The sequence below is a fragment of the Oncorhynchus tshawytscha genome, linkage group LG25 (genome assembly GCF_018296145.1).
Source record: "Oncorhynchus tshawytscha isolate Ot180627B linkage group LG25, Otsh_v2.0, whole genome shotgun sequence".
Lineage (NCBI taxonomy): Eukaryota > Metazoa > Chordata > Actinopteri > Salmoniformes > Salmonidae > Oncorhynchus > Oncorhynchus tshawytscha.
In genome coordinates, this window is record NC_056453.1 from 27,270,016 (window position 1) to 27,297,274 (window position 27,259).

The following is a 27,259-nucleotide window of genomic DNA, read 5'->3' on the forward strand; positions in this document are numbered from 1 at the left end:
CCAACAGGACCAGCCCGCTGCTCAGGCAGCCCAGTGTGTGTAGTAAGAGCGATATCGGGGGCCGTGCAGATTGTCCTGAGGAAAGTTGATGGAACGTTTGGGTATCTTTCGGATCCTAGCGCATCATTAAAACGCACGCAACAAAACTTCGTATTGTTGGCTACACGAGGATTCATACTGACAAGACATTAGCTGCATTTATATTCAAACTTTTTAATGTGTCAATGGGCTGACGACCTAAGCTAGCTAGCGTAACGAATGGGCTAGCTAACTAAAGGTTTGGAGAGCGATTATACTAACGTTAGCTAAACTTGCCAGCTAAAAGTTAGATGAAAACGTAGCTCGGCTACCAACAATGATATAGCTACTACTGTTGGCGTATGTTTATCGTGTTAAACCAAAGTTTATTTCGACAATGTGCAGGTAACGTTACTATTTTGGCACTTAAACTTCATAGCCTGCTAGATAATTCAGGAGCTAACCTTAGCACATCTACTGTAGGTATGGTTTTTTTCTAGTTACTAAGCTAGCTAGCAGTAATTGGGGGTTATTTTTCACTGTCCGTAGTGGAACTGGGTCAACGTCCACGTACACCCTGATAAGTAGCTAGCTACATAAATGTGCCTTGTTCCTTAAAACTAGCGTAACTTTATAGGTGACTAGCTAGCTAGTCTTAGCACTCTAACTAGGTAACGTTACTAGCTAACTTAATGAATAGTTACGTTTCAGAAGTTGATCCACAAATAAACTTGACCAGAGTGGCGACGTGGAGGAAAGTGGCAAACGTGTCTTACCAGGACATTGGAATACCATGTTGGGACCGTCTTGACCATTTGTGAAATCGTTCTGAACGATTCACGAGCATTCCAATGAGTGTAGAGGTCGTTTGATTTTGCAGCAGCTTTGCACCCTATGGTTCTGCTACAGACACTGAGAAATGGATGTTTCCAAGGCTGGTTTCCCAAACGGTGAGGGGCGACCGAAAGACACTGGAGAGCATGACTGGACAGATTCCCCCAACGCAAGAGCTTGGGCTCATTCTGCTCCTCTTTCCCGGTCGCTGTGGACGGCTGTGTTTGACTATGGAAGTACTGGAGAAGACGAACTTAGTCTGCGGCGGGGGGACGTGGTTGAGGTCCTCTCGAAGGATGCTGCGATCTCGGGAGATGAAGGCTGGTGGACGGGTAAAATTAACCACCGAGTTGGGATTTTCCCTGCGAATTATGTTACTTATCAACCTGCAATTTACAGACTTCCCGACGGTAGCACTGTAGGGGTGCGGGAGCGTCCGAGTACTCCCGTGCAAATAGATTTTAGTGAACTCGTTTTAGAGGAAATAATTGGTGTCGGGGGATTCGGTAAAGTTTACCGAGGGGCATGGAAGGACCAAGAGGTTGCTGTAAAGGCAGCCCGACAGGATCCTGACGAAGACATTACTGCAACTTCGGATGGTGTTAAACAAGAGGCCAAGCTCTTCTCCATGCTACAACATCCCAATATAATAAAACTTGAAGGTGTCTGTCTTGAGGAGCCGAACCTTTGCTTGGTGATGGAATATGCTCGTGGAGGGACTCTTAACCGGGCTTTGACAGGCCGCAGGATACCCCCACACATTCTTGTCAACTGGGCTGTTCAAATCGCCAGGGGCATGCACTACTTACACGAGGAGGCTGTTGTGCCCATTATTCACCGTGACCTGAAATCCTGCAACAGTAAGCAACATATCAATATTATCATCTGCTCAAAATAACCACCCATCACTTTTCAGAACAGATGAGAATCTGAGCATGGCCATAGGAATGGTCAACAATCTCTACCAACTAAAACATTACCTTAAAGCTCATGAATACACTTTTACTATCATTGTAAAACTGACAAACATATCTCCTAGCACCAAGAAATGTTGGGTTTTGCACATTGTCTGATTAGGAAAGCTGCCTAGAATGCTATTGTAATGTTAGCTCAGCTGCTGTACTTAAACTTCAGGTGCATGCACGTTGTAGATAGGCCTGCAACTGAGAGTTGAGGGTTGGCATTTGAAGGAATGATTTGTGGAACCCAGAGCAAGGTCTTCTCCGCCATGACTTTCCCTGTTCAAACTATCACACAAACTCTCTGAAACCCTCTTATGCTAATCCCACATTAATGATATGCTAGAACATGATGAGGATAATGATCATATTAATTCACTAATCAATCAAACACCTGGCCACAGTGCCATGTTGAAAGATAACTATTGCCATACTTGTTGACACACAGTGAGCTCCAAAAGTGTTGGGGCAGTGAAACATGTTTTGCCTCTACTCCAGCACTTTAGATTTGAAATGATACAATTACAATGATGTTAAAGTGCAGACAATCAGCTTTAATTTGAGGGTATTTTCATCCATATCGGGTGAACCGTTTATAAATTATAGCATTTTTTGAACATTGTCCCCCCCATTTTAGAGGACTAAAAGTATTGGGTCAAATTTTACTTATGTGTATTAAAGTAGTCAAAAGTTTAGTATTTGATACCACATTAATAGCAGGCAATGATTGCATCAAGCTTGTGACTTGACAAACTGTTTGGTTGTTTCTGATTATTTTGTGCCCAATAGCAATGAATGGTAAGTAATGTATTGTAATTTTAGAGTCACTTTTATTGTAAATAAGAAAATAGTATATTTTTAAACACTACATTAATGTGTATGCTACCCTGATTATGGATAGTCCTGAATGAATCGTGAATAATGATGAGCTTGAAATTTACATGTACAAATATCATACCCCCCAAAATGCTCACCTCCCCTGATATTTTAATGGTGAGACATTAGCATGTTTTGAGTATATATTATTATTCACGATTGATTCAGGACTATCTGTAATCATGGTAGCTTCCATATGAATGTAGAAGTGTTCACCCAATATGGTTGTAAATACCATAAAATTAAAGCTGACAATCTGCATGTTAACCTCCATAGTCATTGTATCATTTCAAATCCCAAGAACAGAGTACGGAGCTGAAACAAAATGTGAGCCCCAAAAGTATTGGTACAGTATCTGTCCCATATTGCGTGACATAATTGAACGGAAACTCTGTGACAATACATTAAGTTAAAGGTGCAAAATGCAGAAATCGCTCTGCCATTTCCGGGTTGCTAAAATTATAATAGTTTGCCTAATTTCAGTTTGTTACAAAACAAGCAAGTGTAGAGAATCATCTTACCTTCTAAACCGCTGTGCAATATCTTTTCACTTAACAAAATTATTGTATTTTCAGCTGGGAAGCTGGTGTACAAAACCAAAATTAAGACGCAAATACGAAACTTAACTGGAAGCATAGAAATAGTGCACATAGAACAGATTTACCCCTTCTTAGACTTGCTTTCATTGTGAATGACAGATCTATAACACATGTCTATGCTAATTTGGTCAGGTTGCCCAAAAAGTTACATATTACAGATTTAATTTAAGTTGGCCAAAGCAGTAATGTTTTACATTCTGACCCAAATACGTCAGTCTGCCTTTGGGAAGTGCAGAAATGAAATTGCACCATCTCCGCATTCCATTAATTTCCACAGTACACAGGCAACTTTCCCTCTCCCAACTCTGTCCTTTTCGGTCACCCGTATGAACTTCAGAGGCCTGTACAAGCAGCTGAGAGCTCTCCATCTGCTTGTCGTTCTGTTAGGCATGTGGCTGATCCTCAGAATCCCAGATCCTCTTCAGTGCATGTGAGATCCAGGCAGGGCCCTAAAGAAGGATCTTTGTATGCAGGGGGGGACCCTTGAGAGGATGTGAAGTAAGATCAACGTTTGCTCAGCTGGGGTCCCTAACCCCAACACCCCAGAAATATTGTCTCAAATTAAGCCCCTGATTTACTAAACACTCAACTTCAAACCATGTCATCAGTGTATATGCTCCTAAATTACATGAGTGCTGTTATAATGTTGGAGCTCACAACTGTAATGATAATATGGTCATTTCCCTAAGCCTCTCATATTAGGCTTATATGGCACATGTGAAAATCAAACCCACAATCCCGGTGTTGCAAGAACCAACCCAAACTGAGCCACTAGAAAACATGAAGATTCTAGAACTGACCCTTGCTACAGTTGGGTTTTAGGCATTGTTTTTCAGTTGGTGAGAATATTTAGACTCAAACCTTGGTGGGGCTTTTGAGGCCTCTGAGTCGTCCCTCTAAATAATGCATGAACATTTTTGAGTTTACTATGACTGTGTCTATGTACTTCAGAGTGAGACATCACCGCTGTGTTGTGTGAAACATGATTCTGGCACAGTGTCCGTTCTGCGGTATACCGATAGTGGCTTGTCTTATCAGGTTCAGATTTCTCAGAAGGTGAACCTTGTTCGTCAATTCATTTTGCTGTATTTTTGTTTTCACCGGGGAATCCTACACGTGTCTATATAGTACTGTCAGATGTGGGGGTGTGGGCAAACCCAACCTCTTCTATTGAACAGCTATTCGGGTAGCACATGTTAAATGGACAATAGACACTGGCTCACACCCCACCCCCAAGCAGCACTGCACTGCTAACACAAGTTAGTATGTGTATCTTTCCACATTATTGTGACAGACAGCACTGGTAGCTTGCTGAATTTAATTGGGGGGGAAATGTGTTTGTTTAAGGGGCTCACTAAATTTACCCACTGACCCTCACTGGGAACTATATACTTTCTGTTTAAACCAGTTACTTAGGACACCAGCCACAAATAAGGGAGCCCAGAGGGCAATTCATCTGTGGGATATTGTTGTGAATGTTTGTCTTGAGCATGTGTTGTAAGATGAGGCAAAATGCAGTGCACAAACTTTCACGACCCAACTACCTTCAACCTTCAGAACTGATCAACCCACAATTTACTTGGTGTAGTACTACACACTGATTTGATCAATGATTATTTTAAGGGATTATCAAAAAGTCAGTGAAATTGTGTGTCTTTGTGTGTCTTAATCTTTTAATACCTCGGTCGAAGGAGGAATGCCGCTAATGAGGGGCAAAAGCTTAACATAAGTTTGCACAATGGAGTGGTCAAGCACTAGTTGCTAGGTGACAGCAGCCACAAGAATGCCCAGACTCCCGGGTCTGAAAGGCTTAATTTCATTATATTTAATCTCCACAACAGCTGCAACTTTTAAATTCTTCAAAAAAATTTTTTTACAAGAGGTTATTCCTTCTTGCTGATTGGAGCTGGAGAGTAGAGAGGTGCTGTAGATGGACGCAATGTTCATTGGCAGGCAGTGCAGAGCACACTGAAACTTGGCCTCTTGCCAGCCCTCATAACACTTTAATTTTGTAGTTTCGGGCACAGAGATGCAAAGGTTAAAGAATGTCAAGAATCTCGCTCCAGAATGGAGGTAACAATAGTGCCCTGTTGGAGTGCACACAGTGTTATTTTGTGTATCCAAGTCATGGCTATTTTTGCGTCTAGCGCTCAAGTTTACACCCTAACCTATAAAATTGTTACTGTAAATATATATGCCCTTACAGAGGAGGGCTTAAGTAAGCTAAGCATTACTATAGATTGCAAGGAAACTTTTTTTTTTTACTTCCCTGCAATTAACCACAATAATGAGTAGTTCGCTTACTGTAGTTTTTTTCTGAAAGGAGAACTGGAAAAGCTTTGAGTATTTTTTATTATTGCCACCAAAGAACTGCCTATTATCCGGCATCTTGAATAGCCCAACAGCTGGAGAAAACCTGACTGACTCAACCCAGTGTTCTGTCTACAAATTATCACCTTCAGCTGGTACCTTTTAAGGCTAACTCTTTTGTTTATATAGTGTGGTAGAATCACAAGGGAAATGGTCTGAAAAAGAACAGGGGGAAAGACATTTTTCTCAGTGCCACCCAGGCCTACAGCCAAATAGACCAACTATAGGTCTAGTCTATGTTAGAAATACTCAACAAATTGGTTTTTAAAGATGGTCTAGTCCTTTAGGCTGTGGTTTGCTCCCCTCCCTGCTACTGAATCATGTTAATTACTATGGCAGAGCTCAGGTTCCGACATCCACATCTGAGGAAACTCCTTTAAAGGCCTGAAATGTGCCATGGGCGTCTCACTGAAATACAGCCTATGTCAACTCGACTTGTATTCAGAGGTTTGGACCAGCATTCAGGGTAAGGTTAGCATTAGTATATCATATCATCAGGGAGTGTGTTATCAATGAACATACCACTTTTCTGTATCCTGTTCGGGAAAAATATAGTTATGTCGGGTAACTAGCCTAATCAGAATTTATAGAATCATGAACAATGAGATGAAACCGCTGTATTTTATAGGCTCTCATTAAGCCAGAAAAACCTGTTTTGAAATGGAATGCCAAATGTCACATTTAGGAATAGGCCTAGTTTCTTCCTATAAGCCTACTTGAATATTGTGCCACTCTAAGGAACATATTTAAATCTAAATGAAGGTTGTTGCTATGTCAGTTACAGTATATTTATCTTCTACAAATAACACACAAATAAGGACAAAAATAATCTTACACTGCCATAGCTCTCCACAATATTGTTGCTATCCTTGTCCACTGTGATTTTGTTACATTACCCTCCAGATGTAGCCTATGTTGTGTGCTTTGTCACCCTCTCATTTGGCAAGTCAGTGACTGTGAGCTGGCAGTAGAGTCAAGGTCTCTTCTGGCTGTCCTTATCTACTTTATGCTCTATTCTGGAGTAGATTATTATTAACATTCCGGGCATGGGAAAGTTAAAAGTGTTCCCTTGTAAAATTAAATATGTGTTGTAGTTTTTAGATAATGGTGTTTTGTTAGCTTGGCCAAGTTGGATATGGTATTGATATGGAGGAGTCAAGGACAGAATGAGCTGATATCTGACTTTCAGGCAACCACCCCCAGTCTTAGAGACTGTTACACATTCTCTTTAATCAACAGGTGTCCAAACCTGGGGTGAATGCCAATGTTAATAGGTTCTTAATAAGTAGAGGGTGGCACACCTGCCAAAGTAAACAATGGCCTCCCTTCTTTAGCTAGGCCTATAGTTTGGGTACAGTATGTGATATCCATATTGTCTATATGTCCATGAGGAAGAATGTCTTCTAAATTAGAGGAGTAGTAATCGGGTTTCACTGCATATTTATATTGTTTGAATCGCACAAAGTGCTTTATATTCGTCTTTAAATAAAGCAAAAACTGTAGTCCTCTGAGAACACTTCATACTGTTTCTAGCCTATTCATTCGGTTAAAGGGTGGTGTGTTCGGTTTTGCCTTACAGACAGGTTCTGTATGTATCAGTATAAAGAATGTTTAAGACCTGGGGACAGATCTATTATAATGCTGTCATCTTGAAAAAGCCGAACACATGCCCCATGAAAAAGCAGATTTTTTACATTTGTTTTTACACCTAGAAGATATCCCATTGTGTGTCGCCAAACCAACCCTCTCCTCTGTCCTCTACTTTTTACCTAGTTTTGTTGCTTGAAAAAATAGAGAACGATGACATTGGAAGGAAGACTTTGAAGATCACAGACTTTGGCCTAGCCAGAGAGTGGCACAACACCACCAAGATGAGTGCTGCTGGCACGTACTCATGGATGGCCCCCGAAGTCATCAAGTCCTCCCTCTTCTCCAAAGGCAGCGATGTCTGGAGGTAAAAAAAATAACAGCACGTTCCTTCTACTCTCTGTTCCAAACACAGTCAGACTGGAATCAATAGGGTTTTTAGGAAATTATGATTTGGAAAACTGGCACCATGATACTCCTTTAATTTTAAGACATTTAGAAACATTTGTCCCGGCCTATTTCTGATAAGTGCTCTCCCGTGTTTCTACACCTGCATTGCTTGCTGTTTGGGGTTTTAGGCTGGGTTTCTGTACAGCACTTTGAGATATCAGATGATGTAATATATATATATATATATATATATACATTTGATTTGTTACTTTGTTTAAACCAAAGCTGTTTTATCAGGTAACTTTCTGTACTACTACTATGTGCAGTATAGCCTGCAGTGGCCCTGAACACCCTCCACTGGTAGCTACAATCTGATGCATCAGGAGCTAACATTAATTTCATGAAAGATGATTACTGTAGGCTTGGTGCTTAATCTCAACAGGATCATTTGTGTTTGCACTGTACAGGTAAAATACATTTTACTGCCATTATTTAGTATCCAACATGTCCATTATTCAAGAACAAGTTCCTCTAAACAGCAGGTTTAAGCACAACAAGAAAGGTTTAGGCAATGTGAATTTGAGTGTTAAAATAGTGTTATAATATTAGGACATTGTGCTCACTGTATCTGTGTTCTCTCTACTAGTTATGGGGTCCTGTTATGGGAGTTGCTGACAGGAGAGGTACCTTACCGTGGGATTGATGGGCTGGCTGTGGCCTATGGTGTGGCTGTCAACAAGTTAACCCTCCCTATTCCATCCACCTGCCCAGAACCCTTCGCCAAGCTCATGGAAGGTGCTCTCACCAAGTCCGACCATCCATCTGTTCCCATTTTTGAAGAACTCATGTTGCCTGAAGTACATTTGTAGGATAATACATTCTCATTCCAGGACATTTGTGTGTGTATTTGGTCGCTGGTTCAAATACCCAAACCGACACGGGTGAAAAATCTGCAGATGGGCCCTTGAGCAAGGCACTTAACCCTAATTTGCTCCAGGGTGCCGTACTACTATGTCTGACCCTGTAAAACAACCCATTTCACTGCACCTATATGGTGTATGTGACAATAAATCATATATACTTCAAAATAATTATAATCATTACATCACACAACTAGATATTGGTATTGATTTAGTTCCAGAACATTGATCCCAATCTTGGTTCCACATTGTTGTTTATCTCAGAGTGCTGGGAGCAGGACCCCCACATCCGACCGTCGTTTGCCTCTATCCTGGAGCAGCTGACAGCCATAGAGGAGGCGGTGATGGCCACTATGCCCCAAGACTCCTTCCACTCCATGCAGGAGGACTGGAGGGTGGAGATCCAGGAGATGTTTGACGAGCTCAGGACAAAGGAGAAGGTACAGGTTTAGGAGCTTAATTTGATCACTCTTTTGTTGCTGTGACAATGTAGGTCAAATTAAGACCATACATCTGTAATAACAGCAAGTGTCACATCCCTCCCCATATGCCTTCGTTCATTTGATCAGTGTAGGGGCATGTAATCTCAAACATAATGCCATGATGTGAATCGTGAGAGGCACTATGTCAGCACTCGGGAAACAGTGCGAGATGTTGTGCAATGTATTTAGAATTTTCACTAAGTACATTTGTCCTGTTTTATAATTTACTCATCCTTTGTTGCTTCATTAAGTAGGTAAGGTGTATAGCTCAAGTATAAACTGAGAAGTATAAGGTTAGAAGCGGTTGGAAGGCAGCTGTGCAATAAACCTGTAGTTAAGGAAATGCTATAATTTGAATGGTTAATTTATGGGAGCGAGCTAATCTTGTCTAACAAAATAAGGTATTAGTGTTAATGGTTTAAAGTATTTCTCCTTGTTAATATGACAAGCTGCTTCCCTTAGTCCCTCCTCTTATATCAAATGGGATTTGTAATTGCTGTATCAAATGCGCTTTCATGTAAATTCAGCTGAATTGTTAAGCAGCAAACTTGGCAAATTGCGAAATATTGTCAAACCTCTCCCAGGGATTGTCTAGCATGTCAATTCTTCATGTTATTTCCCCATACGACACCGGTTAATTTCATTACCTCCTAAAAGGTAACAGAAGCACATTGGAGAACAAGTTATTGTACTGAAACTTGACCACAAGAAATGTACAGAGGTACAATTGTGTGTGTGTTTGTGTTATTGTTCCTCCAGTGTGAGTTTCTACATTCCATTGTTAAAGGTTGCATATGATCTAAAACGCTTATCCATCTATATTTCTGAGGGACCATAAGTCTAAACCTACTGTAGGTATAATGAGGTTCATCTTTCTTCTAAAACTTCAGTGACGTTTTTTTCCGGACGTATATAGGGCTATTGTTTCAGTTATTTTTAACACAAATGATTATATAGTTTTTCAACATTACAAGTTGCAACGTTGTTACACAACATAAATCTAATTTTCACTTCAGTGAGTTTGTAAAGCTGCTTTGCAGAAGGAATTCATTAAGGATTATTCCGTTTTATGAGAGGAACCTAAACCAAATCAAGAACATGAAATGCAAATGCTGCCCTGTAGAGGAGATCAACTGATTTTGTTAACCCTACTCATTTGCAACCTAGTTGACAATCAAGCATTGGCAGCCTCTTAGCCAGGCAGTCCAATGCCTCTCTACCACTCTGTAGCTGTGCCTCAGCAACTGAGGGGCCCCCTTTAGCTTGTGGTCTTTGGCTATGTCATCGCTTCCCCACACACCACAAGGTCTCTGCAAAGCTCCATGAAGCCAGTTGGGATTTACAACCTGTGAGTGCTGGCCAGCCTCTCCTAAAAGAGCTCTCCTTCACTCAGGGCTCTGCTCCAGGGCACTGATCACTGCTATGCTGCAGATTTACTTTTGTTATTTGCAAAGGTAAATCTGTAAACAAGGAAGGTATTTGTGAATTATTTTTAGCAAAAATTATAGAAGGGATAAGGAAATAATGCCCTGTCTAGAACCTGTCGATGTGGATAATTTTCCAGTGTTTCCCCTATCATTGTATTGCAGAGGTGGGCACACCTGCCTATCGCTGTCCCTCCCTCCCTCCTCCTCCTTGGCTTCGATTGGTCTCAATTTATAATTTTGTTACTTTGGGCGAGTCGTGCACCCCACCGAATGAAAAATGTAGGGGGAAAAACTATATTATACAGAGTTGTCTGTCATGTGACCCTCCTACATGTGTTCCTTCCTTCCTGTAGGAGCTGCGTTCGCGTGAGGAGGAGCTGACGCGTGCGGCGCTGCAGCAGAAGTCCCACGAGGAGCTGCTGAAGAGGAGGGAGCAGCAGCTGGCGGAGCGGGAGATCAACGTGCTGGAGAGGGAACTCAACATCCTCATCTTCCAGCTCAACAAGGACAAGCCCAACGTCAAGAAGAGGAAGGGCAAGTTCAAACGCAGCCGCCTCAAACTCAAGGACGGCAACCGCATCAGCCTGCCGTCAGGTGGGTGTTTCTGACCGTCTTTCTGTCTTGTCGAGATTGACTTAAAGACAGACTATGTTATCTTCGAGTTGAGAAAAAAAGTTCAACAAATTTTACACCAATGGTAATCTCGGACACCCAGAACAAAAATGTTGCGTTATTTGTTCAAATGCTCAATTAGGTTCTGTCTTTCTCATAGATGTATGAGGTAAGATATTAACGAGACTAAAAAAGTCTCCACCCCCCTAAACGGAAACTCTCAGCCAAAAAAGTGTTCCACTTAAAATCAAAGCTTGAAATCCCGCCCCACCTCACCCAAATCATCTCAAAATAACCAGTGATGGAAAACCAAAGCACCGGAACTACTGTTGTTCGTTAGTCATCGCATCCCAGTCTTTTGACAGACATTACGATACCATTTATGTTGCGTAGTCTGTCCACTAGAGATTACACGAATGGTAAAAGCTAAACAAGTGACCAACCACCCTTGCCTGTGTATCTGTTTTCTAGATTTCCAGCACAAGATCACGGTTCAGGCATCACCCTCCATGGACAAGAGGCGGAGTCTGAACAGCTCCAGCCCCCCCAGCAGCCCCACACTCATACCCCGACTCCGGGCCATCCAGTGTAAGTGCATCTTAGACAATCAATCCACATACTGCATTAACACAGGAACACGACAGACTTTGGTTAAATGCATAACAAAACAACGTAACTATCAAATAAAGTATTTTTATGTGTGCTTCATTGTGGCATAGCTGTTATGACTGGGTAAGCTTCCCTCTCCAAATGCTGATGTGGTTCTGCGTGAATGTTTTCTCCCTCTAGTGTGTGCCCGCATTGACAGTATTCGAAGGGGCAGTATGTATGTGTATCACCAGGATGTGGATATCACCAGCGAGTGCCAGCCCTCTACTGGGTTTAGGAAGAAAGGCAAGCAACTGTGGCATTGTTGGGATGTGGCCGCTGTGTGTGCACCGGCTAACGTGTTTCTCAACTGCTAAAGTTCTAACAACGGGCTACCAGCTGCTGCCTGTGTGCTTCTGGCTACTAAGACAACTTGATGGACTATCATCATAGCTGATTTTTCCTCTGAAAAGCCCAGGGTGTTTCAGGGTTTTTACTAATAATAATAATAATATGGGTTTGCTTTGAAATGAAGAACACGTTGGGATGCGTCAGAGGCTGTTTGTAACCTGTAATGTTTGTCACAGAAGGTGGTTTTTTTTGTTTGCAACCCAACCTGTTCTTGAAATATTGACATCAAAATACTGGGTCTTTTTGATTTCCTAACCAGTGTTCAGCTGCAGGGATTATATTTCTTATTGCGGTGGAGGTTGTCTTCTCAAATAATCCAGTCCTCTAATTGCTTAGCTACTCAGGTGTTTGAAGACTAATATATCTGCTGTTGGCCTGGACTCTCACAGAGATTTGTCACTGGGGCATTGGAGTACTCTGCCAGTTGTTGACTGATGTTCGCTCCTTCATCACAGTGACTCTGGACGAGAGTAACAGGACATGGGGACGAAGCACCATCTACAAGCCGGAGGAGTTTGATGACGTCAAGAAGGGGATTAAGAAGAAGGGGCGAACGTGGGGACCGAGCTCCGTTCAGACCAAGGAGCGGGGAAACTGTGCTGAAAGGTACAGGACATCTCCGTTCAGTATTTCTTCTGTCATCTTCATGGTGTCTGTGTGGGTTGTTTGATGAAACTGACTTGTCCTGGCAGAGTGAGGCCACTGTCTGATGGAAACAACCCCTGGTCCACCAGTCTGGTGAAGTCCCAGAAGTCCGTTCCATTGGCTGCATTGTTTGCAGAGCAGCAAGGTGAGAGAAATCTGTTTTCTAATATAATCAGATACAACAATACCATTTCTTAGTCCCTGTCAAAAGCTTATCAATGACTATTTGTCTCTGTCCTCGTCCTTCATGTTTAGGGACCAATAAAGATGAGATATGCTCACCAGATAGCTCGGACAACAGCAAACCAAAGCAACTGAAGTTCCCTAATCAGGTCTACATCGATCTACCTCTGTGGAAGGATGAGCAGCAGCAGGGGGGTGAGGGGACGGCAGGAGGCTGCCCTGGGGAAGGCCTGGAGGACCCCAGCACCACCTCAGCCAGCTCCACCAGCACCACCCCCCAGCACACCCCCACCAACAGTCTGAAGAGGGCCTCAGCTCGCCGCCGGACAGATACCGTGCTCTACGTCTGTGCCTCAATGCTTGCCTCGGTGGGGCTGGGCTTCGACCTGCGTGACACGTTCAAGGCCGCACCGGGAGACGACCCTGAGCCCCAGCCCAGCGTGGAGAAGAAGAAGAAAGAGGGTCTGTTTCAGCGTGCCACACGCTTCCGCCGCAGCACCAGCCCCCCTTGTGGACGTTCCTCTCGCAAGGAGGAAGCAGCCTTATCCTTGTCCGCGGGCTCCCAAGGCCCTGTCAACCTCATCTCCATGTCCTCCATCTCAGAGTGCAACTCCACTAAGTGCCTCCTGCAGTCGGACGCGGAGGGGCCTGAGCCTATCCCTGTGAAGGAGGTAGACCCCAGAGCACAGCCCAACAGCGGCTCCCAGCCACAGGGTCCGAGCAGCAGGACTCAAGCTGAGGTCGAGCCCCTCCCCCAGCCTGCAGCCCCAGAGCAGACTCTGCCTCAGAGCATGGGCTCTAGCCTCCGAATTAAGAACTCTTCTGTCGTTCAGGACAGTGAGTGAAAGTGACAGTCAGGATTGTATAATGCAGTAATGTTGTTTAATGCTGTGAGGTGACACCACTGTACAACTGCGCCCAGAACTGTTGCAATGAAACTGACTGTTAATTTATTTCCACAGCTAATGGTACATCTGGCTGTCACACGACCTCGTCGGGACAATCTTCCACCACGACCTCTCAGTCTGACAGGGAGGAGACCCCTGAGAGAGCAGCCAGTGGGGAGACTGTTGCTTCCAGACCCCGGCCTTTGTCCCTCCGTGGCAAACCCCACTCCTGGGGTCTCTTGAGGGGCCAAAACAAGAGCTACTCCCTGGGCCACTACTCTGGCGAGAAGAGCGCCAGGAGCCTCAACATCGTCCTCTCTTCCGCTGAGGTCAAGATGGACTGCTCTCTGCTTGACATGGACACGGAGGGGCAGAAACGTGACTGCACCGTGCCCCTCTGCCGAATTCAGAGCAGCCCCAGTCGCCCCTCCGTCTTCGAACTAGAGAAAAAGTTCTTGTCATAGCAGAAATAAGCTGCCTTATTACCAGGGTACCAGAGCAGAATCTTTAACGTTTGAGTTGGATCAACAACTCTTATTTGACATTCCAGGGCATTCCACTGCCCTCATGTTTTTTTAACCTGAATGTGGGCCACTGCTGCTTGATGATACCTGTGCTTTTTTATTTATATCTGTAATATTTTGATTGGTAATTTAATATTGGGGGGAAAAAACATATTTCAATAGCATCAGGTTGATTGAACACATTCCATTTTTTGTTGTTGCAAAAATGGTGCCATTTCTGCACACACACTGGTTTGGATCGTGACATCTCAAGTTAGAAAATGATGCGTACTTTAAAATGTCAAACAATGTTCATTTGCTTTTGTCTATAAATATATTTTTCTCCAATTTGATTTAATGCTGGTTATTATTTTGTTTTCTATTGATTTTGTTCATCGATTCTATTTTATAGATGCCACAGTGTTTATTTTAGGACAAGTTCTGTCCAATGTCAGAGGTAATATTGAATGTCTTTGGCTCATCTTTGACTTCTGTCTGGAAGTCAACATGTGGCTCAACTGACAGATGTAGAGTAACAGTGCAACCAACAACACTGGAGATCCTAGTCTCAACACTGAAACACTAAGCAAGGCCTGGTCAGCCACTACCTTACCACTATACGACTAGACAAGCGTTACAAACAACTGAACCAGTACCACTACTGTACAGACTATTCAGCATTATTCGCTGCTGTGTTTTTTGTGGAATATGACCATTTGGCACGAAACCAATTCACATGGGGGCTTAGTCTACCTAGCTTCCTGTGCAAACACTATTTTGAAGAACAAAGAAATGGTGATTGGATGGGGGGAAAGTATGAAGGTGTTTTATTTGGCTTATCATAAATGTATATTCTATATGAATGGTTATCATTACAGTATTGATTTCACACCTTTGTTCCTAAAGATGGAATGACATTTTGAAAAAACATATTCCAATACTTGTTTGAGTAACAGATGCAGTATTCCTTAGCTTTTTGTTAATATGAAAATGATTGTTGACAGGAACCGCCTTTTTGATGCACCTAGACTATTCAAGTTGTTATCGTCTAAATATTCAGTCCCATGCACCGAGCAACATGTAAAACTTTCCTGTAAATATCCAACGTACAGTATTTTTGTTTGTCCCGTTTTATACGGTTTTCAAGAAATATTGAAAGTTAATCTCCTTTTGTAGTACTGTTTTAAATCTTGAGTACTTCTCTTTATTTAAATCAACATTCCCAGTCAGCTGTTGAAGTCAGTACAACTGGAAGAATATCTTATTTAAAAAAAATAATGAAACACTGCCTTTGAGATCACATTGTCATAGCTAGATCATTTATGGGGTCCTTGCTATATCCTGACATGTTATGCCTGCCATTAATACAACAACTTTGATAAGGCTTTCTTTTTCATACTTTTTATTAGCATTGTGTTTGCTGTGCTTGGGAGAAGAACAGTGCAAGAGATTGAGACAGACATTTACAGATCTTTAGTTATTTATTTTTTTGAAACTTGTTTTATCACATTTTGTTCACACCGCAGAATCCCAGTGCTGTTTTATCCCCATATTAACAATCACAGGCTTTAAGTAATACATCAGTTGACCTCAACCTTCTTTTATACTTGAACCACTTCAAGAATGGCTGATTAGCATGATAGCTCTTTCAACCAGCATGAATCCTCAGAAACCCCCCATGTTCTTTCTGGAAATGTAAATCAACTCAAGACGACCATACTAAACAAATCTGAATACATACCTTCAGAAATTATTTACACCCCTTGACTTTTTCAAAAATGTTTAGTCAATTTAAAATGGGTTCAATTGAAATTGTGTCACTGGCCTACACCCAATACCATGTTTTTTTAGAAATGTTTACAAATTAATTAAATATGAAAAGCTGAAATATCTTGATTCAACAAGTATTCAACCCCTTTTATGGCAAGCCTAAATAAGTTGCATGTGTGCAATAGTATTTAACAAGATTTTTGAATGACTACCTCATCTCTGTACCCCATACATACAGATACTTGTAAGGTCCCTCAGTCGAACAGTGAATTTCAAACACAGATTCAACCACAAAGACCAGAGGTTTTCCAATGCCTCGCAAAGAAGGGTACCTATTGGTAGAGGGGTAAAAGCAGACATTGAATATTTGTTTGCGCATTGGTGAAGTTATTAATTACACACAATCACTACAAAGATACAGGCGTCCTTCCTAACTCAAATTGCTGGTGAGGAAAAAAACTGAGGATGGATCAACATTGTAGTTACTCCACATTAGTAACCTAAATGACAAAGTGAAAAGAAAGCCTGTACAGAAAAATAATAATAATCCAAAACATGCATCCTGTTTGCAATAAGGCACTAAAGTCAAACTGCAAAAAATGTGGCAATGGAATTAAACTTTGTCCTGAATACCAAACATTATTTGGGGGAAAATCCAACAATCGCTGAGTACCACTCTTCATATTTTCAAACGGTGGTGGCTGCATCATGTTATGAGTATGCTTGGCAAAACTTGAACATGACCATCAAGCAATGATCAACAATCAACTTGACAAGAGCTTGAAGAATTATTTTAATAATAATAATAATGTGCAAATATTGTACAATCCAGGTGTGAAAAGCGCTTAGAGACTTACCCAGAAAGACTCACAGATGTAATCTCTGCCAAAGGTGATTCTAACATGTATTAAGTCAGGGGTGTGAATACTTATGTAAATCAGATATTTCTGTATAGGGTATTGTGTGTAGATGTGTGACTGTTATCAAAACGTCACGCCAGGGTAAGCCTACACAGCCCTTATTTAAAGTGTAAAATGAATGGTGGAAAAACGATTGAAACCATTTCCCTGTTTAACCGCTAGGTTCTATGGGTATCTATGACTCATACTGTGGTACTCTATAGCAGGGTTTCCCAAACTTGGTCCTGAGGATCAGCTGTGTAGTGGTGGTGGGGGAACCCTGAGATAGACGTGAATGAGCTCTGCTGTTGATCTGCAGACTCTCTGTGTTGACGAGGGAGAAAACAACCTGTCTCCTATGTTCCCAACACTTTCACCAAAGCTCAAAGTCACTCACATTCCATGAGACAGATTTTTGATACTGTATTTTTAAATCAGCCGTTTGGTTTGTGAAATTATGTAAAAGTAAAATTGACAAATATATTTTATTAAAAAAGAAAGTTGATTTGTTATGTAGTATCCATGTACATACTTTTATTTTTGTGACCTAGTGTATGTATTCTAGTTATTTCCTGAATGAATCATCTGTATTGTGTTTATCCCAAGAAATTGAATACATTGTAATAGATTTTTTTCCTTCATAGGAGGACGTTAAACCTGTAAAACATGAAAATGTATGATTTGTAAAAACAAAAAATCCTATTATATATGTATTATACACACATTTGATGGTTATCAAAAACCATAGTCTGAAAACATATTGCCATTCTGTTACAATTCAAAACAATCTAAGTCAGAGCATAATAGTGAGAGTAATTTTATTCAGGGTTAAAATTGTTGCTGCATGCGTAAGACTGAATAATGAAATGTGAAATATATGATTCTGTCCCGTGTCATGCTCCATACAGGTTGGTGGAAACAGAACAAATCTATAGTGATATGATGTTAAAGATACAGTATGAGGTAGGATGCATTCATAAAGAGCGATCAAATGGACTGTCGATCTTACACAAAAGGATTTGTTGTACGATCTGAAATTGCAATTTATGAATTGTAGATTTTAATTGTTGTCTGAGATGACTGTAGTATAAGATAAACAATTATTGTTCATATTTGTTTTGAATTATTAGTGTCCCTTCTGTAAATCAACCTCAATAAAGATATCCGCAAGGATATGTTTGTCAAAGCAAAATGAGTAGGTTTTATTTGCATTTGAATACAGACAGTGTAATGAGTAATTTAGCAGACACTTATCCAGAGCAACTTAGAGTCAGTGCATTCAAGTAATATAGGTAAGACAACCACATATCAGTCATTGCGAATAAAAAAAAAGCAGCTTTCTGCAAAACCAGTGCTAGTAAAACTGATTCATTATTTGAATTATTGATTCATTACATTCATTGATTACATGTTAATGTAATCAGGACCCAGGAGACTGTAATTTACTGGGATTCTATGGCTGTGTTTACACAGGCAGCCTGATCTTTGTTCCCCATTATTGGTCTATTGACCAATCACGTCAAGTATTTTTCAGAGCTGATCTGATTGGTCAAAAGACCAATTAGTGAAAAAAATATCAGAATTGGGCTGCCTGTGTAAAAGCAACCTTAGCAATTATATAGGAGACGGTAGGTTGTTTTGTCCCTCGTCAACACAGACTGCAGAGAACAGCAGAGCTCCTTCACATCTATCTTACAGTGCAACCCCACCCCAACTACACAAGCACCAACTACACAAGGATAGAAATGATTGTGCTTTATCAATATCTACCTATTAGCATAGTGAGGCAGCAAGTAGCCTCGCGGTTAAGAGCGTTGGGCCAGGTTGCTGATTCAAATCCCAGAGCCAGCAAGGTGGACAAATATGCCATTCTGCCCTTGAGCAAGGCAGTTAACCCCCAACAACAACTGCTCCCGTGGACATTGATTAAGGCAGCCCCCCGCACCTCTCTGATTCAGAGGGGTTGGGTTAAATGCGTAAGACACATTTTGGCAGAATGCATTCAGTTGTGCAACTGACTAGGTATCCCCCTTTCATTTGAATTTGCAACAGGCAGTCCGCAAGTGGGATATTTTGTCCTCCCAAAATTTTAAGTTTTTGGTTAAAAAAATAATACTTTCAAATCACCAAGAATTCATCTAAAAATGATTTTGATTTAGGAAATCTCATTTTTGGCTTAGTTGTGGTCAATCTGCAGTGCACAAATTATTATAATTGTGTTCCAACCCCCCCAACCATCCACTCTGACAAAAATCAGCACATGGCTGAATCTAGTTAACTACCCCTGCTATGTGTGCTGTAATTTAATTATTGATGACATATCACAATGTTTAATTGTTTGGTGTCTACTCATTGTTTTACGTACAACATTAGTCAACAAAAGTTAATCGATGAAAGAAATGTGAAGGATCCTAAAAGTGCATCCCTGTGCAGTACCTGAGGTAATAGTGGATAAATCAGTGTATACTTCAAGTGAGGTTTGATTGTCACAGTATCATGTTGAGTTTCCGGTTTGGCAGAGAAATCCAGGGCTACATTTTCCCCTGCAGGGGGAAATAAAAAGAGGATAGAAACTTAAGTGTCTCAAAGCTAAAACCAAAAACAAATCTGGATGACTTTGCACATGTCAATAATCTAAAAATACAGAACAAGGAAGTTTTTAACTCAAAGGGAAGATTTGACAAAGCAAATGTAATCCCAAGGCACTACTCGCCCCATATGAATATCTCTCTAGGGAGAGATTTCTCTCTCCCAGATGACGGTAATACTTATCCCCTCATTTTGTAATCTTTTGTCCTGGCCGACAGCCTGTTTTGAACAGCCTTTCTCCCCTGACTCCCTGAGAGTGTACAACCGGTCTACACTTTAGGCTACCAACAAAGGCCAGACTCTGATGCTAGCCTCAGCTGGCTGTCTCAGGTGTTGCCTGCTCCCGAGGCGCAAAGTGCTGGGTAACGTAAGGCATACCTGGGGGAAGACATTAGATCCTGGCCCTCAGTGTGGTGATGCAGGCCCTAGGGCTCCGGGTGCTTCTACGGCCCAGCAGGTGCAAGCGACTCTCGGCCGTCAGGCAGTAGGTGGTCCCGGGGCTCAGATCTGAGATCAGGAGTTGTTTGGCACAGCCCTCCATTTCAAATGTTTCCTTCACAAGGATTAGTCAGAGAATAGGCTTAGAAGTGCTAGAGATATTTTGAGTTGTTAATCATAACTCTGAAGACTTGAATCACTTGACAGCACTCATCAACTAAAAAGCTTGAAGGATTCTGTGAACCTCAACTATTTCAGTAGTTTATAACTATTCTGTGACCATTTTGTCTCAAGTCTTAAGCTCCCTTTATACCTGATGTTAACATGCAACCTTTGTCTGTGTATGTAATTTGCATACACAGAGGGACAAGGACATCTGGTTACAATGCAGACACAGTGGACAGACAAGACACCTTTTAATTACCAAGTGTAGACGCAACAAACCTTGATAAGAAGTGATTGGATCATTGCAATCAGATCCCCAAAAACACGTTAGCGCAAGGTATAAACGGGGCATTTGAGTTAAAGTTGGAAAATTCCATTGTTGAGGACAATTGACTAATTATAAAAAATAGAAGCTAGTTACCTCCTCAACATCACTCTGCATGAGGTGTATAGTAAATGACATTCTTTGCAGCCTCCTCACACTGATCCAGCTGCCATTAGGTCTCCTGTGGGGAGAGCGTGGAGGCTTGAGCCGGACCACAATGCCTTTCTCCGTCACATGAAGTTTCATAGTCGGCGGGCTGACAGAGGCTGCAAGATACAGAGGCCAAACCACGCTGTCTAGTAACGACAGCTCTAAAATTGTAAATCCTTGTTTACATAAAACACTTCTGATTACCCATTTACCATGGATAGTAATGAGAAGCACTTACTCTCCCACTTAGGGTTGAATCTGGCGGATATGACCCATGGTGATTGGGTCCCTGAGTGGGCTGCATGGACCCTGGCGTAGTACCATTCTCTGGAGTTGGATGTCTCCTTGCTCAGGTCACAGAGCAGCCGGCTGATGCCATGACACTCCTTTGCATTGGTCCACTGCTTCTCACCATATCTGAGGTGGGGAGAAATTTAAGGAATAATCTGAGCCTGTATTCATAAAGCGTCTCAGAGTAGCAACCCCCCGGTCTATATAATCTTATTCGTCATGATCCATAAAACAAAACGTATCCTAGATCAGCACCCCTACTCTGACACGCTTTACGAATACAGGCCCAGAAATATAAATTGAAACAAAGTAGGAGAGGTGCATGTCAGGTCTTGATACATGTACATTTTTTCACCTGTGTTTTACTTGTTGTAAAATGTACAGTTTTTATAAGAAAACATACTGAAAAGCATTTCTCATCTGTTTGAACAGAAAATTAAACAACAACTCCTGAATTGCAATCTGCACATGCCTAGCTCATTGTCCTACATGATTTTGAGCTATAGGACGATATAGTAAACATATGTGTGCTCATATAGTAGCCTATGACAGATTCACAAAGCTTTGACTCAAACAGTTTTGATACTCACACTTTCCACTGGACAAAGTATTGTTGGTTGTTGGTAGAGTTGGCATGTTGCTTCCAATGCAAGACATTTCTGTAGTCTAGGGAGTGGAATTTCACCTCCTGTGGGGTGAAGACATCTAGAGGATATTCTTTGCCTGAAATGGAGACCAGTGTCATAAACCAAGACATTTTCCCCTAAACTGGAAGAGAGATACACATTGCAGGCATTCGATATTATAACCATGCATCATGTTAAATATTAAGACGGGACTTACTCTCTGAGCAGCGACTGAGCGAGCTGTAGCACAGCAGTAGAGTGGGGATCAGGAGGGATGCCATGTTAGCTGTAGCGCGGTATTATGACATACAGACCTGGTTCAGCTCTGTGCCCTTTTTAACCAACCATAGTTCCCTTTTTTAACTTCCATGAGAGGCATAGTTATCTTGTTTGTGACGTTTTCTCCGTAATATAGATGATATGAAGGTATTATGACAGATTTAGCTCAACTCAGTGCCATTTTTAACTATGGAAGTTAAAAGTTAAAAGAGGGAACAAAAGGTTTGTGACGACACGGCACATATGGTAATATAGATAAACAAGCAGAAAATTGTAAAAGGAAACAAAACGTACATTTACTTTGTAGATAATATTTTGGTTTAACCCTTGTGAAGATGGATAGAGAAAAAAACTTAGTGCCAATATGTGCAATATTAACATCTGTACCGGCTACTGCACTACACTATATATACAGTGGGGCAAAAAAAAGTATTTAGTCAACCACCAATTGTGCAAGTTCTCCCACTTAAAAAGATGAGGCCTGTAATTTTCATCATAGGTACACTTCAACTATGACAGACAAAATGAGAAAAAAAATCCAGAAAATCACATTGTAGGATTTTTTATGAATTTATTTGCAAATTATGGTGGAAAATATGTATCAAATCAAATTTTATTTGTCACATACACATGGTTAGCAGATGTTAATGAGAGTGTAGCGAAATGCTTGTGCTTCTAGTTCCGACAATGCAGTAATAACGAGCAAGTAATCTAACTAACAATTCCAAAAAAAACTACTGTCATACACAGTGTAAGGGGATAAAGAATATGTACATAAGGATATATGAATGAGTGATGGTACAGAGCAGCATAGGCAAGATACAGTAGATGATATCGAGTACAGTATATACATATGAGATAAGTATGTAAACCAAGTGGCATAGTTAAAGTGGCTAGTGATACATGTATTACATAAGGATGCAGTCGATGATGTAGAGTACAGTATCAACGTATGCATGAGATGAACAATGTAGGGTAAGTAACATTATATAAGGTAGCATTGTTTAAAGTGGCTAGTGATATATTTACAACATTTCCCATCAATTCCCATGATTAAAGTGGCTGGAGTAGAGTCAGTGTCATTGACAGTGTGTTGGCAGTAGCCACTCAATGTTAGTGGTGGCTGTTTAACAGTCTGATGGCCTTGAGATAGAAGCTGTTTTTCAGTCTCTCGGTCCCAGCTTTGATGCACCTGTACTGACCTCGCCTTCTGGATGGCAGCGGGGTGAACAGGCAGTGGCTCGGGTGGTTGATGTCCTTGATGATCTTTATGGCCTTCCTGTAGCATCGGGTGGTGTAGGTGTCCTGGAGGGCAGGTAGTTTGCCCCCGGTGATGCGTTGTGCAGACCTCACTACCCTCTGGAGAGCCTTACGGTTGAGGGCGGTGCAGTTGCCATACCAGGCGGTGATACAGCCCGCCAGGATGCTCTCGATTGTGCATCTGTAGAAGTTTGTGAGTGCTTTTGGTGACAAGCCGAATTTCTTCAGCCTCCTGAGGTTGAAGAGGCGCTGCTGCGCCTTCCTCACGATGCTGTCTGTGTGAGTGGACCAATTCAGTTTGTATGTGATGTGTATGCCGAGGAACTTAAAACTTGCTACCCTCTCCACTACTGTTCCATCGATGTGGATGGGGGGGTGTTCCCTCTGCTGTTTCCTGAAGTCCACAATCATCTCCTTAGTTTTGTTGACGTTGAGTGTGAGGTTATTTTCCTGACACCACACTCCGAGGGCCCTCACCTCCTCCCTGTAGGCCGTCTCGTCGTTGTTTGTAATCAAGCCTACCACTGTTGTGTCGTCCGCAAACTTGATGATTGAGTTGGAGGCGTGCATGGCCACGCAGTCGTGGGTGAACAGGGAGTACAGGAGAGGGCTCAGAACGCACCCTTGTGGGGCCCCAGTGTTGAGGATCAGCGGGGAGGAGATGTTGTTGCCTACCCTCACCACCTGGGGGCGGCACGTCAGGAAGTCCAGTACCCAGTTGCACAGGGCGGGGTCGAGACCCAGGGTCTCGAGCTTGATGACGAGCTTGGAGGGTACTATGGTGTTGAATGCCGAGCTGTAGTCGATGAACAGCATTCTCACATAGGTATTCCTCTTGTCCAGATGGGTTAGGGCAGTGTGCAGTGTGGTTGAGATTGCATCGTCTGTGGACCTATTTGGGCGGTAAGCAAATTGGAGTGGGTCAAGGGTGTCAGGTAGGGTGGAGGTGATATGGTCCTTGACTAGTCTCTCAAAGCACTTCATGATGACGGATGTGAGTGCTACGGGGCGGTAGTCGTTTAGCTCAGTTACCTTAGCTTTCTTGGGAACAGGAACAATGGTGGCCCTCTTGAAGCATGTGGGAACAGCAGACTGGTATAGGGATTGATTGAATATGTCCGTAAACACACCGGCCAGCTGGTCTGCGCATGCTCTGAGGGCGCGGCTGGGGATGCCGTCTGGGCCTGCAGCCTTGCGAGGGTTAACACGTTTAAATGTCTTACTCACTTCGGCTGCAGTGAAGGAGAGACCGCATGTTTCCGTTGCAGGCCGTGTCAGTGGCACTGTATTGTCCTCAAAGCGGGCAAAAAAGTTATTTAGTCTGCCTGGGAGCAAGACATCCTGGTCCGTGACTGGGCTGGGTTTCTTCCTGTAGTCCGTGATTGACTGTAGACCCTGCCACATACCTCTTGTGTCTGAGCCGTTGAATTGAGATTCTACTTTGTCTCTGTACTGGCGCTTAGCTTGTTTGATAGCCTTGCGGAGGCTTTGGTCACCTACAAACAAGCAAGATTTCTGGCTCTCACAGACCTGTAACTTCTTCTTTAAGAGGCTCCTCTGTCCTCCACTCATTACCTGTATTAATGGCACCTGTTTGAACTTGTTATCAGTATAAAAGACACCTGTCCACAACCTCAAACAGTCACACTCCGAACTCCACTATGGCCGAGACCAAGGAACTGTTAAAGGACACCAGAAACAAAATTGTAGACCTGCACCAGGCTGGGAAGACTGAATCTGCAATAGGTAAGCAGCTTGGTTTGAAGAAATCAACTGTGGGAGCAATTATTAGGAAATGGAAGACATACAAGACCACTGATAATCTCCCTCGATCTGGGGCTCCACGCAAGATCTCACCCCGTGGGGTCAAAATGATCACAAGAATCCCAGCAAAAATCCCAGCAAAAATCCCAGCAAAAATCCCAGAACCACATGGGGGACGTAGTGAATGACCTGCAGAGAGCTGGGACCAAAGTAACAAAGCCTACCATCATTAACACACTACTCCGCCAGGGACTCAAATCCTGCAGTGCCAGACGTGTCCCCTGCTTAAGCCAGTACATGTCCAGGCCCGTCTGAAGTTTGCTAGAGAGCATTTGGATGATCCAGAAGAAGATTGGGAGAATGTCATATGGTCAGATGAAACCAAAATATAACTTTTTGGTAAAAACTCAACTCGTCGTGTTTGGAGGACAAAGAATGCTGAGTTGCATCCAAAGAACACCATACCTACTGTGAAGCATGGGGGTGGAAACATCATTCTTTGGGGCTGTTATTCTGCAAAGGGACCAGGACGACTGATCCGTCTAAAGGCAAGAATGAATGAGGCCATGTATCGTGAGATTTTGAGTGAAAACCTCCTTCCATCAGCAAGGGCATTGAAGATGAAACGTGGCTGGGTCTTTCAGCATGACAATGATCCCAAACACACCGCCCGGGCAACGAAGGAGTGGCTTCGTAAGAAGCATTTCAAGGTCCTGGAGTGGCCTAGGCAGTCTCCAGATCTCAACCCCATAGAAAATCTTTGGAGGGAGTTGAAAGTCCGTGTTGCCCAGCAACAGCCCCAAAACATCACTGCTCTAGAGGAGATCTGCATGGAGGAATGGGCCAAAATACCAGCAACAGTGTGTGAAAACCTTGTGAAGACTTACAGAAAACAAAGCCTACCAGACCTCTGTCATTGCCAACAAAGGGTATAAAACAAAGTATTGAGAAACTTTTGTTATTGACCAAATACTTATTTTCCACCGTAATTTGCAAATAAATTCATAAAAAATCCTACAATGTGATTTTCTGGATTTTTTTTCTCATTTTGTCTGTCATAGTTGAAGTGTGCCTATGATGAAAATTACAGGCCGCTCTCATCTTTTTAAGTTGGAGAACTTGCACAATTGGTGGCTGACTAAATACATACATACAGTGGGGCAAAAAAGTATGTATGTATATATATATATACACACACACACACTACTGCACGGTCTGATAAATTAATTGAATTATGCAACTGGTGCCATAAAGTTGTGTGAAGTTTGTTAGAATATTTTTTTAGGATCAATGTGTGTGGGCAAATCACACCTTCACACAAAAACAAGATAATATTATGCTGGCATGAATACTAACGTGCTAGTGTAGAGGCGTAAAGCAGTGTCATGGGTTCAGGTGTGTGGGTGGATGTTGGCTTGAGGTGTGTGTGGGTGTTGTATGAATAGGCATCTGGAACACAGGGTCTGGAACAGATAAAAAGCTGACCTTTACCATACTTCCTCAATTCAAACTTACTTCAACTTTGTAGTAATTGCCATTTATGGCAATTTGTCCATACCTGTGACAAAGCGTAAATGAATAAACCCCAATGACCTTGAGAGTCAAATTAGGCTTTCCAGTTGATCAAAACGTACTACCTATTGCATTTAGAAAGTGCATTATCGTAAGAAAAACAAATGATCCTACGTAGAATATCGTATGATTCACTTTATATAAATAAAAGTATATTCTATGCCATTTTATTCTATACTAAACAAAAATGGGACAGTTTGTGTAAAAATGGTTGTGCAAACCCAGCTTCATCAGCTGTCCAGGAGGTTGGTCTCAGACAATCCCGCAGGTGAAGTAGTCGGATGTGGATGTCCTGGGCTGACGTAGTTACACATGGTCTGCAGTTGTCAGGCCGGTTGGACATAGTGCCAAATTCTCTAAAATGACAGCGGCTTATGGTAGAGAAATGGACATTCAATTTTCTAGCAAGAGCTTGGTGGACATTCCTGCAGTCAGCATGCCCCCTCAAACTTGAGACATCAGTGGCATTGTGTTGTGTGACAAAACTACACATTTTAGAGTGACCTTTTATTGTCTCCAGTACAAGGTGCACCTGTGTAATGATCATGCAATTTAATCAGCTTCTTGATAAGCCACACAGATGGATGGATTATGTTGGCAAAGGAGAAATGCTCACTAACAGGGACATAAACAGATTTGTGCACAACATATGGAACATTTCTGGGATATTTTATTTAAGCTCATGAAACCAACACTTTACATATATATTTTTGTTCAGTATATTTTATGAATATCCTTGTGTGACAACAACGGTCATTTAGAAGTTCTCTCAAGAAGAAGCAAATCATGTGCAGGCATACAAAGAGTTAAGAAGAGTGTTTTTGTGAAAGTATCCTGACA

The 27,259-nt window shown here is 42.1% G+C and overlaps 2 protein-coding genes across 3 annotated transcripts; one reads left to right on the top strand and one right to left on the bottom strand.

Moving 5' to 3' along the window:
* Positions 1-14,644, top strand: map3k21 (mitogen-activated protein kinase kinase kinase 21). Of its 2 annotated transcripts, XM_024388160.2 has the most exons (11): positions 1-1,712; positions 7,430-7,610; positions 8,280-8,428; positions 8,818-8,993; positions 10,816-11,056; positions 11,546-11,662; positions 11,864-11,968; positions 12,529-12,679; positions 12,766-12,863; positions 12,974-13,738; positions 13,864-14,644. In XM_024388160.2, the coding sequence occupies exons 1-11, from the start codon at positions 938-940 to the stop codon at positions 14,250-14,252; spliced, it is 3,147 nt and encodes a 1,048-aa protein (XP_024243928.1). In that variant the 5' UTR covers positions 1-937; the 3' UTR covers positions 14,253-14,644. The 2 variants fall into 2 exon arrangements, with proteins under 2 accessions (XP_024243928.1, XP_024243929.1); XM_024388161.2 differs by lacking the exon at positions 11,864-11,968.
* Positions 14,645-18,135: 3,491 nt separating this feature from the next.
* On the bottom strand, positions 18,136-22,251 carry il22ra2 (interleukin 22 receptor, alpha 2). The gene is made up of 6 exons (XM_024388162.2): positions 21,762-22,251; positions 21,509-21,641; positions 20,866-21,044; positions 20,574-20,743; positions 19,928-20,102; positions 18,136-19,503 (listed from the first exon to the last, which is right to left on the bottom strand). The coding sequence occupies exons 1-5, from the start codon at positions 21,823-21,825 to the stop codon at positions 19,941-19,943; spliced, it is 708 nt and encodes a 235-aa protein (XP_024243930.1). The 5' UTR covers positions 21,826-22,251; the 3' UTR covers positions 18,136-19,503; positions 19,928-19,940.
* Positions 22,252-27,259: the final 5,008 nt, after the last annotated feature.